The sequence below is a fragment of the Dipodomys merriami genome, unplaced genomic scaffold, assembly GCF_024711535.1.
Source record: "Dipodomys merriami isolate MVZ:Mamm:240054 unplaced genomic scaffold, mDipMer1.0.p SCAF_14, whole genome shotgun sequence".
Taxonomy (NCBI): Eukaryota; Metazoa; Chordata; class Mammalia; order Rodentia; family Heteromyidae; genus Dipodomys; species Dipodomys merriami.
In genome coordinates this window covers 38,839,536-38,854,536 of record NW_027202715.1, presented here as the reverse complement: position 1 = coordinate 38,854,536, position 15,001 = coordinate 38,839,536, and the positions used below count along the sequence as shown (strand labels likewise).

The window sequence follows — 15,001 nt, the reverse complement described above, 5'->3', positions numbered from 1 at the left end:
AACACAGATCCATCAGACCAAAGTAGGTTACTGGTTTCCAGGTCCTGAAGGGAGAAACAGGGAGTGGTTGTTCATGGCTGTAGGTGCTCTTTTTTGAATGATGAACACACTGACAATAAGGAAGTGGCTTTACTGTCCCAGGCCTGCACCAACTAGATAGTTGCACATCTCTGCGAATAGTCTAGAAACCACTGAATTGAATCCTATGTAAAGATAAATATTATGATTATAAATCACACCTCAGTTTTTAACAAAAGGAAAAAAAGATATAAAGAAATCATAAGAATAAAAAGAGAAGTAAGTAGCTAGATAAATAAAGCTAATGAAGTAAACCCATGAAAATAATTTTAAAAGCTATTTTTCAGAAGCCTACCACTTGGACTCAAAACATTAAGCTTCTGTGTGATTTCACCACACCTGGATTCCAGATTTCTCTCTTTTAACTCTGGATATCCTTCCTAGCTGGTGATACATAGCTGGTATAAAATATCCATGAAAATGTTTTCTTAAAGGTTGAGGACTGTGACTCCATGGTAGCTGTATTGCCCAGGTTGGCCTTGAACTCAAGATTCTTCTGCCTCAGCCGCTGAAGCGCTAGGAGTACAATTATGAAGTTATGCACCACACACACAACCAGCTCCATTCCACTCTTAAAGGGCCAGATATTCCAAGAGACTGTGAAGTGCTGGGAGATTTTATGAGGCCCTGCTTTCCACAAGGTTCATCTTTCTAAGAATTTCTTTCTTTCTTCCAATATCCTGACTAAATTATTTTGGAACTGACAAAATTGGCAGTCTCAGTTTGCTCTTCTAAATGCTTTTGGCTCTGAGAAGAAATTTCACCCCAACCTCTATCCACCACCCCCACCCCATGGCTTAAAATTATCTGGGCCCACTTGATTCTGTGACCCCAGGGGACTGTTTCAAAATCTCACAGAAACCAGATCCATCAGAGGCAGGTACACTTGTTACACTTTCTCATTACTATCCAGAAACAACCATCCAGTAGTGACTCAAAGCCCTAAACAGGTAAAATGCTCCCTTTAGGATTCAAGTTTTAGCGCCCCCTTCTGTACATTCATAGCAAATGCAGTTGTACACAGTGTGGTCAGTGCACTCGTAGAGCAAAGAGTAACTGTGCCTGAATGTCTTGCAGATGACAAGGAGGAAACCATACTTCTACATAACTCTGACACTTCCAAAGCGACAATCAAGACCTTCTCTGCCCGGGTCCGCAGAGCCACAACCTCAAGGACAGAGAGGATATGGCCTGGAGGGGTCATTCCGTATGTTATTGGAGGGAACTTCACAGGTCAGTATCCTAAGAAAGGCATATTTGGACTCCTGAGTATAAGTAGGAGAGACTTGGTGCGGCTGAGTAGATGCTGGGACATCCCTCATACCCATGGGACCTGGCCTATCACATTCAGGGAAAGTACTGTCCTTGTTGAGGATATGTCCTTAAAAAAAAAAAAAAAGGGAGGGGGGGGCGCTGGGAAGGTGGCTCAGTAGTAGAGTGTTTGCCTTGCATGCATGAGGCCCTGGGTTCGATTCCTTAGTACCACATAAGCAGAAAAAGTCCGAAGTGGTGCTGTGGCTCAAGTGGTAGAATGGTAGCCTTGACCTGAAGAGCTGAGGGACAGCACCCAGGCCCAGAGTTCAGGCCCCACAATCGACAAAAGAAAAAAAGAGTGAGAGAATGAGAGAGAGAAAGAAAAATGGCAGGGTGCTGGTGGCTCACGCCTATAATCCTAGCTACTCAGGAGGCTGAGATCTAAGGATTGCAGTTCAAAGCTAGCTCTGACAGGAAAGTCTGTGGAACTCTTATCTCCAATTAACCACCAGAAAACCAGAAGTGGTGCTGTGGCTCAAGTGGTAGAGCAATTGCCTTGAGCTGAAGAGCTCAGGGATAGTGTGCAGGCCCAGAGTTCAAGCCCCATGACCACCACCACCAACACTAACAACAAAAAACCTTGTTCGTAAAGCTTCATTCGTGAGGAATATTATTCTTCTGGTCTTTAAAAATATATATATATATATATATATGTATATATATATATACATATATATATATTTTTTTTTTTAAGCTGGGCACCAGTGGCTCATGCCTATAATCCTAGCTACTCAGGAGACTGAGATCTGAGGATCACGGTTCTAAGCCAGCTTGGTCAGGAAAGTCCATGAGACTCTTATCTTCAGTTCATCACAGAAAAAGCCAGAACTGGAGCTGTGGCTCAAGTAGTAGAGTGCTAGCCTTGAAAAAAAAGAGTTCAGGGACAGTGCCCAGGTCCAGAATTCAAGCCCCAGTACTGGTAAAAAACAATATATATATATATATATATATATATATATATATATATATATATATATATATATAATTTTTAAGTAGTTATACAAAAGGGTTACCATTCAACATGTCAGTTTATAAATACAATGTATCCTTTATCATTTCCCCACCCCTCCCAACCTAACTTCCCCATTCAATTTTCCTAGTTTCATTGGATTTACAGTGAGTATGATGATTGTATTACGCCCCTTTCCTCTCTTCATTCAGCTGCCTCCTCCCTTGACCCCCACACTGTCACATTTCAGGCACCAGCTTCTTGGTATTCACTTTGATGGACTGTGAGTTCATTTTTCTAAGGAGTTACATCATCTGAATTCTCCCCTGCACATACCATATTTTGGTTAATACATTTATGTACATTTGCATACAAGCCTGGATGTGTTAGTTGTATATTTATAAACTAGATCTTGGAGGACAGACAGGTTTACACAGTGGGTAGGTGAGGACTGTGAACGGAACAGCTGCATGGGATGGCTTGCCATCCTCTGCCCAACGAGGCACCCTAGGCTGACTGCCCTCTTACCACCATCTACCTAAACAGTGCGCCACGCAGTAACCAGAGGGCATCAGTAGCCTGACTCCCCAGATCCCAATTCTAGCTCCACCCTGGCAAATGACTTAACTTCTTTGTTCCCTGATCCCTGTACTTTGAATGGGGGGGGGGGTAATGGATGTGTATGTTTTCTACTTTATAGAGCTGTTTTGAGGACTTCTTTCCCAGCATCATTTATAACTTCTACAGCACTTACCATGAGCCTAAAATCACTTGAATTTCTTTTACTTTTGTCTCTGCCCAAGCTCTGTAGGAGCAAGGATCTTCCCCTTCCCATCCACTTTCTCTTCTCTATGTCCAGCACTTTGGGCAGGGCCTGGCACAGCCAAGCCCTCACACATCTACCCACTCCAGGCCTGCAGCTAGGACTATGCTGGTTGAATGCTGGGATAAATAGGCATACCATCCAATTTCCCAACTTCTCTGTGCCCTTTGCGAGTCTTCACTTCCCTATGGCCCTGTGCCTCCACTGTGAAAGGGGATTGAGGAAGGCTGATGTCCTAATGACTCCCCACAACCACTGAGAACCACAGATAAATAAGTCAGACCTAGAACTATGTAGACAGAGAGAGGTGCCTGGAGCTTGGGAGTTCTGGGACCTGCCCAAGCTGGTCATTCATCTTTGCTTATGGCTTCCTAGTGCCAGAACCTTAATCAGGTGGTGCCTTAAGATGGCTAAGAATGGACCCAGCTCTCTAAGAGTCCCAAAATATGCTTGCAGAGAAAAATACACACCCAAAGATTGGCATGTAGGGTAATGACTAGGGCAATTGATCTTAGTACCTTAACGGTGTTTTTTCAAGTCTGGTGTATTCTTTTGACCAAAGACTTACATTACTTTTTATCATAATTATTAATATACACACATATTAGAATTTTGTTTTTTGTAAGGATTTTATTTATTCTGTAATTAGTAGAATTGCTATTTTGGTAAGTATGCTAGAAACAGGACTGGAAGTATTAAGGTATCTGAAAAAAGTAAACAGCTAAGTTATTCTCCATCCTGTGTATGTTGTGATGGACAATGTGACACTACCCTCATATCTTCTGCACCATTGTGGGAGTTTCTTCCAGTACCTTTTTGTTTTCTAAGAAGGTATCTATTGGAAGTGGCACTGTGGCTCAAGTGGTAGAGCGCTCACCTTGAGCTGAAGAGCGCTCACCTTGAGCTGAAGAGTGCAGGGACAACGCCCAAGCCTAGAGTTCAAGCCCCACGACTGACACACACACACACAAAAGAAGTTATCTATTTACTTTTAATACTTTGAATGCAAGCAGTTAATGCACTTATAATTAGCAAGTTTTCAAAAGCCATTGGAGCAAGCTTTGTCTCCTCTGCTATGACCTAGCCTCTGAGGATGGTATGACCCCAGGGGTGAAGTGACCAACACTTGTTCTTTCTTCCAGGGAGCCAAAGGGCCATTTTCAAGCAGGCAATGAGACACTGGGAGAAGCACACCTGTGTGACCTTCATTGAGAGGACGGATGAAGAAAGCTTTATTGTGTTCAGCTACAGGACCTGTGGGTAAGTTCACATCAGTAAGGCCACCTAACCAGAGTCCCAGGCAACAGGTCAGAGGTCAAATGAGTCTTGGATTGTTTCTTTAACGCTATGTATTTCCAGTGAGCTGTGCTCTATAGGAGTCCCGGGATTGCCGTAAGCTCTTTGCCCTCTGTGAAATTACAGTCCCCATGGCAAAGCAGGTTGGTCGGAGCATGACTCCAAACAGATTTGTTCCTAGAGAGTCCTGTCACCAGAACAGCAGAGGACAGTGCTTTATACAGAGAGAGATTTAGATCAGTGACTCTACTGAGGTTCTGATGGCAGATGAGGTCATTTCTCCTTCTAGAACGATGCACAGAAGGCTGGGAATAATGGCTCAAGCCTGTGATTCTAGACAGAGATGAGTGATTATGGTTCAAGGCCAGCTCAGGGCAAAAGAAGTTCAAGAGACTTTATCTCAGTAAATGGCTGGGTGTGGTGACACATGCATGTTATCACAGCTACAGGAGGAGAACAATGGCTATGTGCAGTAGTGCACACCTATTATCCCCAACAAAGTGGACAGGGAGCACAAGTAGGAAGATTGTAGCCCACACCTGCTTGGGCATAAAGTGAGATCCTACCTCGAAAATAACCAATGGAAAAGAGAGGTAGGCATGACTCAAGCAGCACAGTGCCTGTCCAGCAAGTGTGAAGACCTTATTTTAATACTTAATGTTGCTCCCCCCCAAAGAATACACATACACACACACACACACACACACACACACAAAAATTCTGCAAACAAACAAGTACTAACAATGCTAGGTTATAATTTTATTTACAGATGAATCTTTGTTTTGTTTATTTAAAAATTTATTGTTGTTGTGAAGGTATTACAATTACATACGTCAGGTAAAGAGTACATTTCTTTTTGGACAAGGTCACCCCCTTCCCTTGCTCTCTCTTGGGTTTTGCATCCTGTTCCTACCCACAAATTGTAACTGTCATTTTCAACAGTGTCCAGTGAGTACCATTGCTATATTTGTTCACCCTTTGTCCCTCCATTTCTGGGCCTCCCCTTTTATTCTCAAAGACATATAAATGAACAAACAGGACAAAAAAGAAAAGAAAAGAGAAACAGCAAAAAAAGAAACCTTGTTTCCATTTTTTTTTACTTTGAACTGCTTTTGCAGTGCTAGGGACAGAACCTAAGGCCTTGAAAATTCCATACAAGCACTTGATCACTGCTATACAGCCAGCCCTACTTCTGTTTTAAAGGTCAGAAAAGAGCAGGACAGTTTATAATGAGAAAGCGTACAGGATATGGTGAGAATGTAACTGTCAGAAGTATTTATGCACCAAATAACATGGCATCAAAATCATAAAACAAACCTAGGAATTTCAAGGGGATATGGACAGAAACATTGGCAGGGAGATATTTGGTTCATTTCTGTCAATTCAAGAAGGGCGGCACCAAGCTGGCTAAAAATATAAGCAGATACTTTTAGAGGGTTTGGACTATGATTACTATAGTTTAATTCTGTAGGTCTATCAGATTGATAGCAGTTTTTAACTACTTACAAAAGCTTATAGACCTCGTCCCTCTAGTAGGCATTAAGGACATCCCCAAAAGCTGGAAGTGGGGGTGTGGATCAAGGGGTAATGTGCTAACCTTGAGCAGATAAACATTAAGAGAGAGCTCAAGTCCCTGAGTTCAATACAGACACCAAAAAAAGGGCATCTGGTGCTTCAACATGTATTTTCTGTTATTAAAAAAAGTCACCAAGGTAGCACAGGAATAGATGAGAATTATTTTTAAAATAAGTGTATTTTCATATATATTCAAACCAAAAGTCAATATCATCTTTGTTGATGCTAATTCTAGAAGCATTTCTGTTAGAATCAGAAGTTAAAGATGTTTGTGGTTACCACAGTTATTTAATATTGTTTTGGAAACACTACTATAATTAGACAGAAGAATGAAATAAACACATGAATATTGGCAGGAGTAAGACAAAGTTTTCATTATTGAAAATTAATGTGACTATGTGCCCAGGAAACCTAGAAAATCAATTGAAAAATAATTAGAAACCCAGAGACTCTACTAAGATACCTGATCACAAAATAGATAAGCTGTTCTTTATTCATGAAATAGGTTGCTTTTTCTTCTGGTGCTTGTAATGGGACTGGAACTTAGGACCTCATGCTCTCGCTTGACTATTTTTGCTCAAAGCTGGCACTCTACCAATTGAGCAACATCTCGGCTTCTGGCTTGTTTACTGGTTAATTGGAGATAAGAACCTCATAGGCTTTTCTGCCTAGTTTGGTTTTTAACTGTGATCCTCAGATCTCAATCTCTTGAGAGTAGGATTATAAGTGTGAGCCACCAGTGCTTGGCAGGTTGATATATATATATATATTTTTTTTTTTTTTGGTCGGTCGTGGGGCTTGAACTCTGGGCCTGGGCGCTGTCCCTCAGCTCTTCAGCTCAAGGCAAGCGCTCTACCACTTGAGCTACAGCGCCACTTCCGGTTTTCTGGTGGTTTATTGGAGATAGGAGTCTCGCGGTCTTTCCTGCCCGGGCTGGCTTTGAACCGCGATCCTCAGATCTCAGCCTCCTGAGTAGCTAGGATTACAGGCGTGAGCCACCAGCGCCCGGCATATATTTTTTTTTTATGATGGGGAAAATACAACTTTTTATCTTGACCAAAATTTCAAAGCAAATATCTTTTTATACATTTATGGCATTGCTGAAGACAGAAATTCCACCTGTCTCTTGTCCTTAGAGATGTCCTAGCCCTTCACCCCAGCACTCTAGGTGTGGTCTTATTCTAGGGAGGGAGGCTATTTCTTTCTTCATTTCCTTCCTTCCTTCCTTCCTTCCTTCCTTCCTTCCTTCCTTCCTTCCTTCCTTCCTTCCTCCCTCCCTCCCTCCCTCCCTCTTTCCCTCCCCTCCTCCCTCTCTCCTTCCCTCCCTTTCTCTCCCTCATTCCCTTCTTCCCTCTCTCCCTCCCTCCCTTCTTCCCTCCCTAGTCTCCTCTTCCCCTTCCCTCCTCCTCCCCTTCCCTCCTCCTCCTTCTCCTCTTCCTCCTTTTGTAATGGTACTGGGGCGTGAACTCACAGCCTCACACTCTCATTTGCTTTTATTCTCAAGGCTGGTGCTCTACCACTAGAGCTATCCTCCAATTCCAGCTTTTTACTGATAGTTGGAACTGAGAGTCTCTTGGATTTCTCTACTTGAGCTGGCTTAGATCTCAACCTCCTGAGGAGTTAGGATTATAGGTGTGAGCCACCAGTGTCCAGCCATTTCTTTCTTCTGATTTTCAAGAGCATCTGTGACCACCAGAGAGACTGCAGTGCATTTTTGGAGGGAATTTCTGCAGTGGGTGGAATGTTGCACACTGAGATCTCGTCTACTGCTGATGAGCTGTATTTCTTTGACACACTTTACGCAGAGGGCAGGATGAGTGAAAAGGTTTGCTTCTTGCACTGGCTATCCCCTGCCCTGCTGACCTGAGTCTTCTATATTTTCCAGCTGTTGCTCTTATGTTGGGCGCCGAGGAGGGGGTCCACAGGCCATATCCATTGGGAAAAACTGTGACAAGTTTGGCATTGTGGCTCATGAGCTGGGCCATGTGGTTGGGTTCTGGCATGAACATACCCGGCCCGACAGAGACCAACATGTCACCATCATGAGAGAAAACATCCAGCCAGGTAAGGAGGACTGTATGGAGTCTGAAGGCAACAGCCACAGGGACATGAAGGAGTGAAAGAGAGGGCCTGCTGGGAACTGACCAAAGCTGCTAGTTAAATGTTGGAGGCAGCAACTTGACTTTGCAGGTGTGTGTCCCAGTATGGCCACTGTCTACCTGTGGCCTTCCTGGGAAGACATCTTCCCAGCTAAAGCTTGTAGGTTAGAGCAGAGGCAAAATAATGATTTTCTGAGTTGGAAAGGACAAGGAAACCCAGTCCCATTTCCAGAATGGAACAGAATTGGCCAGAATGCAGTAGCAGCACTAGAACTCATCAGCGCTCCCCAAAAGAGGAATTCTCCTGGCATCTCTCACGAGGCGTTTTTGCTGACTCTGGCAACACATCTTTTTGAAACTGCAGTGTGGTTATGAATCCCTATAAATGCAGCCTTTCTGCCTCGTAGTATTCTTCCCCAAGGCGGATAGCATGTCTAAATGTAAAATAAAATCTTATATTAGATCGCTTGGTATAAAACTAGATATTCAACATGAAAAGAGCTACTCGAGTTATATGATTGCTTTTGGAGAATCTAAACTGGGAAATATTTGCCACTGAATTTAGCTCTAATCATTTTCTTTTCTTTCTCTAAATTGCAAAGTCAGATTTTACCTTTTTAGTACTGGGGATTGATCTCAGGGCCCCTTGAGCTCCCCCCGCCCCGTCCTGGTTTTTGACAAAATGTTTTATTTGTAGACAAGCAGAGTGCTGACCAGAATGCCAACAGAAATGAAGAGTTTTGAGGGGCATTTGAGGAAAAGCTGCTGGGTAGTAGGACTGAGAGAACACAAGACTCACCTATGTTTTGAATTTCTGATCTATTGAAAAACAAAATGAAACAAAATACCAGAAGACCCTCAGACCCTGGTGTCTGAGCAGTTTGGCTATAGGAGCTGTAGGAAGTTCTTTTGGGCCCTCCTCCCTCCTCTAACTCTTTGTAGGTGCTGCCTTGGGTTTTCAAAGGCTTTAACAGAGTGTTGTATCACAGGTCAGGAGTATAATTTCTTAAAAATGGAAGCCGGGGAAGTGAGCTCTCTGGGTGAGACGTACGACTTCGACAGCATCATGCACTACGCCCGGAATACCTTCTCAAGGTCAGAACCTTCACTTGGGCCATCTGTGTTTTATTGTGCCTGTGTAGGCTTGGGTTGGATTCCTGAGGTCTGCTGAGAGCTAGCCGATCTCTGCATGCTCCTAGTACTGCTGGCCTGTCTGTCCTTGAAATACAGTGGCCTCTGGGCTGCAGTGAAATATAATCTAATCAGGCTCCTGCTAATAAGATTGAATCCCAATGTGAAGCTGGCGTTCTATCATATCCTAATGTCACAAGCAGCAAACTGGAAAGGGGAGACTGTGGAGAGGTCGGCTGGGACAATAGCCCTGGGGCTTGTATAAAATTTCTAGTGAGTGGGGGCATCTTCAAAGCACATCCTTGTATAACAGGGAGGCCTCCCATTCTCCTAGATGGGGGTTGGTTTATTAGAAGCCTTGTCAGAGATGGAGAGATATAAATTACTGACTCATTCCAAAAGGAAAGGAAAAAGCTTAAGGGAGCGCAGGTAGCTGGGATCAGACTGAGAAAGAAGTCCTGGATGGTATGCCTGCAGGTCACAGGTGATAATAGTTCCTATCCAGATAGTCAGAACCAGCTATTTAAGGCTGGTACCAACAGGATCTGTTCTCGAGAGCTCGAGGGATGTGCTGTGCTGTACAGATATTTAGTGTTCACTGTTTTGCCCCTGCTTCTAGGTCACATGCATGTTCAGTGTGTAGAAATGTTTCCCAACTAGTTCCCATTTTTTTAGGTTTTCTCACCCTTACTTAAAGGAGGCACACAGTGCAAATGTTTTTCCTTGCTTGGCTTTCTTTCCAGTCTCCTCTTAAAACTAGCTGTTTGTGTCAGGTACTGGCAACTCACATCAGTAAACTTAGCTACTCAGGATGCTGAGATCTGAGGATCCCAGTTCAAACTGTGCAGAATGGGCAGTTAAATCCATAATATTCTTTATTTCCAGCTACCCAGCAAAAAGCTGAAAATAGAGGCATGGCTCACATAGTAGAACACCATCATGAGTGAAAAAGCCAAGGGAATGCACAAGGCCCTCAGTTCAAGCCCCAGTATCAGAGCAACAACAAAAACCAAACCCAAACCAAAAAACTAGCTGTTTGTGTATTTCATCATTTCCCTAAGGAGGTATAAGGTGATTTCCAGAACCTACCCAGTACAGCAAGGGAAAAAAGAAAAACAGGTGAAAACACTAGGGAGAAAGAGAGAGAAAAGTAATAGCAGAAAGCTTTGTGTAAGTCTGTGATAAATTCATATGTGTTTTCTTGAGGTTGGCAGCAAATCCTGCCCTGTGCTTCCTACAATCCCAGCAAAGAAAAATACCCTGTTGCTTGAGTCTCCATGTACATAATGATTAAAGTGAACCACTGGCCCAGACATCAGCTCCCTGAAACCAAAGGGACACTAGTCTCCAAAGGTCCTTTGTTCTTGAGTAGAGAGTGACCATAAGCATCCTACTGATGGGGTGGTAGGATTGTTAGATCTCAGCATCCAGTTCTCTCAGGATGCTGTTCCTCTAGCCACAAGCTGGTTCAGTGTTGACATTAGTTCCTGCCAAGTGGCGATTCCCATGACTCTTAACAGAAGAGTTTTGTCCAAGTTGGTATTATCAGCCACACCCACTCTGGATTCTTTACTTTTCTCCTAGATCTTTCTGAAGTGCATCAAGGGGCATCTTGGTGAAACATGGAAATCACTGATGCCAGAGTAGGATGGCTGGGCTGCAGCCCCAGTTCTCCAGGAGCAGTTAGCTATGTAATTGGCTACAGTGTCTCTCCTCACATTCATGAGCCTCAGTCTCCCCATTTAAAGGCTGAACCAGGTGTTCTCTGAGCATCTTCCAGTTCTAGCCTTCCTGTTGCAGCGGGAGAGAGGATGATAGAAATGGTCTTATTCATTGCTGTACAGGAACCCAGAAGCTGGCAGGGCACCCTCTTCCAGACTCTGAGACTTTGTAGGGGAAGACCCAGAAAAAGCAATGGAGTGGGAAGGATGAGAGATCACCCCACAAATGTCAGAAATAAATGTGTGAGTGTTGGGACTTGGCTGACCTCCCCCACCCTTACCCCAGTTTAAGATATGCCATGGAGAATCGCCAAATATTACTTCTTCTCCCAGTAGCTTCAAGATGGTACATAGAAGCAAAGTATTAATTTTGTTAGAGAATGAATGTCAAGTTGGCCCAGTTGAGTAGCTTAGGTCTTTTTTTTTTTTTTAAACCAGGGCTGAGAACCGAACCCAGGGCCTTGGGCGCGCCAGGCGGGCGCCCTTCCGCTGGGCTAAACCCCCAGCCCCTAGCTTAGGTCTTATTCTGTAGCTGTCATCACTCTTCAGATTGCTTTATAATTTATTTCTTCATTATTGTTAATTTGTTAAGTGTGTGTGTGTGTGTGTGTGTGTGTGTGTGTGTGTGTGTGTGTATGTGTGTGTGTGTGTGTGTGTGTGTGTGTGTGTGTGTGGTGTGCATGCACGCACAGGTCCTGGGGCTTGGACTCAGGGCCTAGGTGCTGTCCTTGAGGTTTTTTTTGCTTCCACTTGAACCACAGCTCCACTTCTGGCTTTTTGGTAGTAAATTAGAGATAAGTCTTACGGACTTTCCTGCCTAGTCTGGCTTTGGGCTAGGATCCTCAGATCCCAACCTCCTGAAGGTAGGATTACAGATGTGAACCACCAGTGCCCCAACTAACCTATTAATTTTTATCTCCTGCATTGTTCTCTCCTTCTCTAGACTGAGAACCCTGGGCACAGAGACTATCTCATTCTCTTCTATTCCTCAGCACCCACTAGGGTGCCTGGCACATAGTAGGTATTCAATAGATATTTGTTAAGTTTGTACATTAATGAGTGAGTTCAGAGGGTCCTAGGAGAGCTGTGGTACTGATGAGAGAAGGAATCTTTATTGTTCTCATTGCTAGTCTTTCTGTTCACCCACAAATGTGGTGGTCACTTCACTAGGGCCCCTCTTTTTTTCCCCCAAACTCTTTATTGTGATTAAGTGATTACATAATTTCCCAAATTTCACAGTATTGTGGGATAGTGATGTTTAGTTAAAGTCACAAACACATTCTAACTTTCATGGGGCAAATTGTTTATCGTGGTCTATAACGTTTATGAGTTCTATAAACTTTATGATAGTTATTTCTTCCACATTGGGTGATATGTCCATTTCTTTTGTTTTGCATAGCATCAGCTGTTCCTTCTTTCCCACTCGTTCTCCCCCTCCATCGCTGCCATTGAGTTGCTTAGTTCGTTTTGATCAATGTCCAGTGCAGCTGATGGGTCCTGCTGTTGTATGTTTTTCCCTGATTCCCTCTAGTTCTGTGTCGTCCTCCTGGTTTCCCTCCAGAGTGCACGTATATACCAGATATGTGATCAGCAGCATGGGGGTTATTTAGTAGTGATTCGACCAGATGAGTGGAATTCCTTTGTTTCTTAAGCCTTGTTAACTTTGTCGTATCACCTTACATTTTAGATTTAACATCCACTTATCAGAGAGACCATGTGCCGTTTGTCTCTTTGCTCTTGGCTTACCTCGCTCAAGATGATTTCTTCTGCTTCCACCCATTTCTCTGTGAATGCCATTAGTTTGTCCTTTCTAATGGCTGCATAATATTCCATTGTGTTTAGATATCACAAATTTTGGATCCATTCATCTGTGGTGGGACATCTGGGTTGTTTCCATATCCTAGCTATTGTGAATAGTGCTGCAATAAACATGGAGGTGCATGTGTCCTTGTACACTGGTTCCTGTTGTTCAGGATAGATGCCTAGACGTGGTATGGCTAAGTCATAAGGGAGGTCAATATTTAGCTTTCTGAGGACCCTGCAGACTGCTTTCCAAAGTGGTTGTATAAGTGTACATTCCCACCAGCAGTGTAATAGGGTTCCTCTTTCTCTGCATCGCTGGGGCTCCTCTTTAAGTCTGTCGTACATAGAAACTGGAAGAAGGGCACAGCCTTGTTTATGTCTGCTATATGCCAACTGTGGCCTAGAACTCAGAGCCAGAAGCCAGCATTTTCCCTTCTTGTCTTTCTTTAAATATCTATTTTGTTCCAATATCTCTATTTTATAATCTCATCCCCTTTGCCCCCAGATAATAACCATTTCTAAGGCTGTTGTCAGAGTGAATGATTTTTATCAGCACTGAGCAGAGGAACTCCTTGGGCCAAACCCATGAAATAATCATTCCTCCTCCCAAGAACCTAGCATCTCCAGGAAGAGGTTGGCCAGGGCTCAGCACCTGGGTGTGATGGGCAGCCAGAAGCAGAGCACTTCCCCCTGAGGTAGATTTCTCTTGCTACTGCTTCCTGCCCAAACCTGGTGCCTTCATTCAAACAGCAGATTCTTCTTTTTCTTTTTCTAATACTTTGAGCTAGAAAGCTATTTCGGTCTATGGATCCTTACTGGTGAACTTTCCTGACATTTTGTCAAAAGTCTTTCTGTTCCTTGACTCCAGGTTATTACTCTGGTCACATATCTTCTGGGCTGGGCCGTCCATGTCTTTGCTTTTCTAAAAGCACAACCAAAAGCCTGCAGAACATAGGGTCATCTGTGGACAAAGCTTTTCCTGCTGCTGGGGATCCCGTCTCCATGTCCCTTTACAATGGAGCTGTCTCCTTCCAACTCTGTTCCCTCTGGTTTACTGCAGTTCCTCCCTCCTTCCCTTAGTCAGACCCAGGCTGAGGAAGAGTGGCATCTTTGGAGGTTTTGTCGGGCACAGATCCAGGCAATGAGGAGACAGTTCCCTAGTACAGGAGTGTCTTTGTTTGGAGAACTCAGAGCTGACTGTTTTATTTCCTCAAGCATCTAACAGCTCACTTTCAGCTTAGCAGTAGAATGTCAATGCCAGGAGCTGTCCATTCTAGAATCAATGTACCTAGGGATGGCTCTTGTAGACAGTTCAGAGCCCAGCTCCTTGCTAGCAGCTCAGGAATGTGCTGGGATGCCCCAGCTCCAAAGACTTGAGTGTGAGCCAATGCTACATCTGCTGCTTTGGCTGCAATGCCTTCAGTGTTCTTAGTGATGTCATTTAATGCACATCAAGGCACATCCTTGAGCAGTGGGAAACTGGTTGGAAGGAGCAAGATGCCCAAAGGTAGGCTTCAGGCCTGTCTGGGTTCAAGGGCTGGCGCTCTGTTACTGCTCTGTCTTCTAAGCCAGTCACTTCAGACCTATTGGCTCTGTTTTCTCACTTACAAAAAGGACACTTGCAGCATCTATGATGGACTTGCCTCCCAGGGTGTTATATTACACATAAAGTGCCCAACTGTGGGCCTGGCACACAGGAAATTCCTGAGAATGGTACAGGGAACATGGTCTCCTCACCCCAGGCCTGCTGTTAGCTTGGGCTGCTTAGAAAATGTGGTGATCCATAGGTGTGTAGTATAAAATTCCTTTTCAGGGTAACAATTACAAGCATAGCACAACTGGGTGCCAGTGACTCATGTCTATAATCCTAGGTACTCAGGAGGCTGAAATCTGATCATTGTGTTTTGAAGCCAGCCCAGGTAGGAAAACCCATGGGACAAAAAGTAAAAGCTGGAAGTGGAGCTGTAGCTCAAGTGGTAGAATGCTCTCTGAGTTCAAGCCCCAGTGTACACACACACACACACACACACACACACACACACACACACACACACACACACACACACACACACACACACACACACACACACACACACACACACACACACACACACACACACACACACACACACACACACACACACACACACACACACGGAATGCCTAGATGATACAGTAGGCAGGACCTGACTCCTAGATCCAAGAAGAGAGT

General features: G+C 44.0%; 1 protein-coding gene across 1 annotated transcript in view; it reads left to right on the top strand.

Annotated features, from left to right (window-relative positions):
- The window catches only part of LOC138826172 (tolloid-like protein 2), a 110,566-nt gene that overhangs the window by 58,736 nt on the left and 36,829 nt on the right, over nt 1–15,001 (top strand). Inside the window, exons 4-7 of the mRNA XM_070021315.1 lie at nt 1,156–1,311; nt 4,307–4,424; nt 7,921–8,099; nt 9,124–9,229. Of these exons, the coding sequence (XP_069877416.1) occupies nt 1,156–1,311; nt 4,307–4,424; nt 7,921–8,099; nt 9,124–9,229 (559 nt within the window). The remainder of the gene's footprint in view (nt 1–1,155; nt 1,312–4,306; nt 4,425–7,920; nt 8,100–9,123; nt 9,230–15,001) is intronic.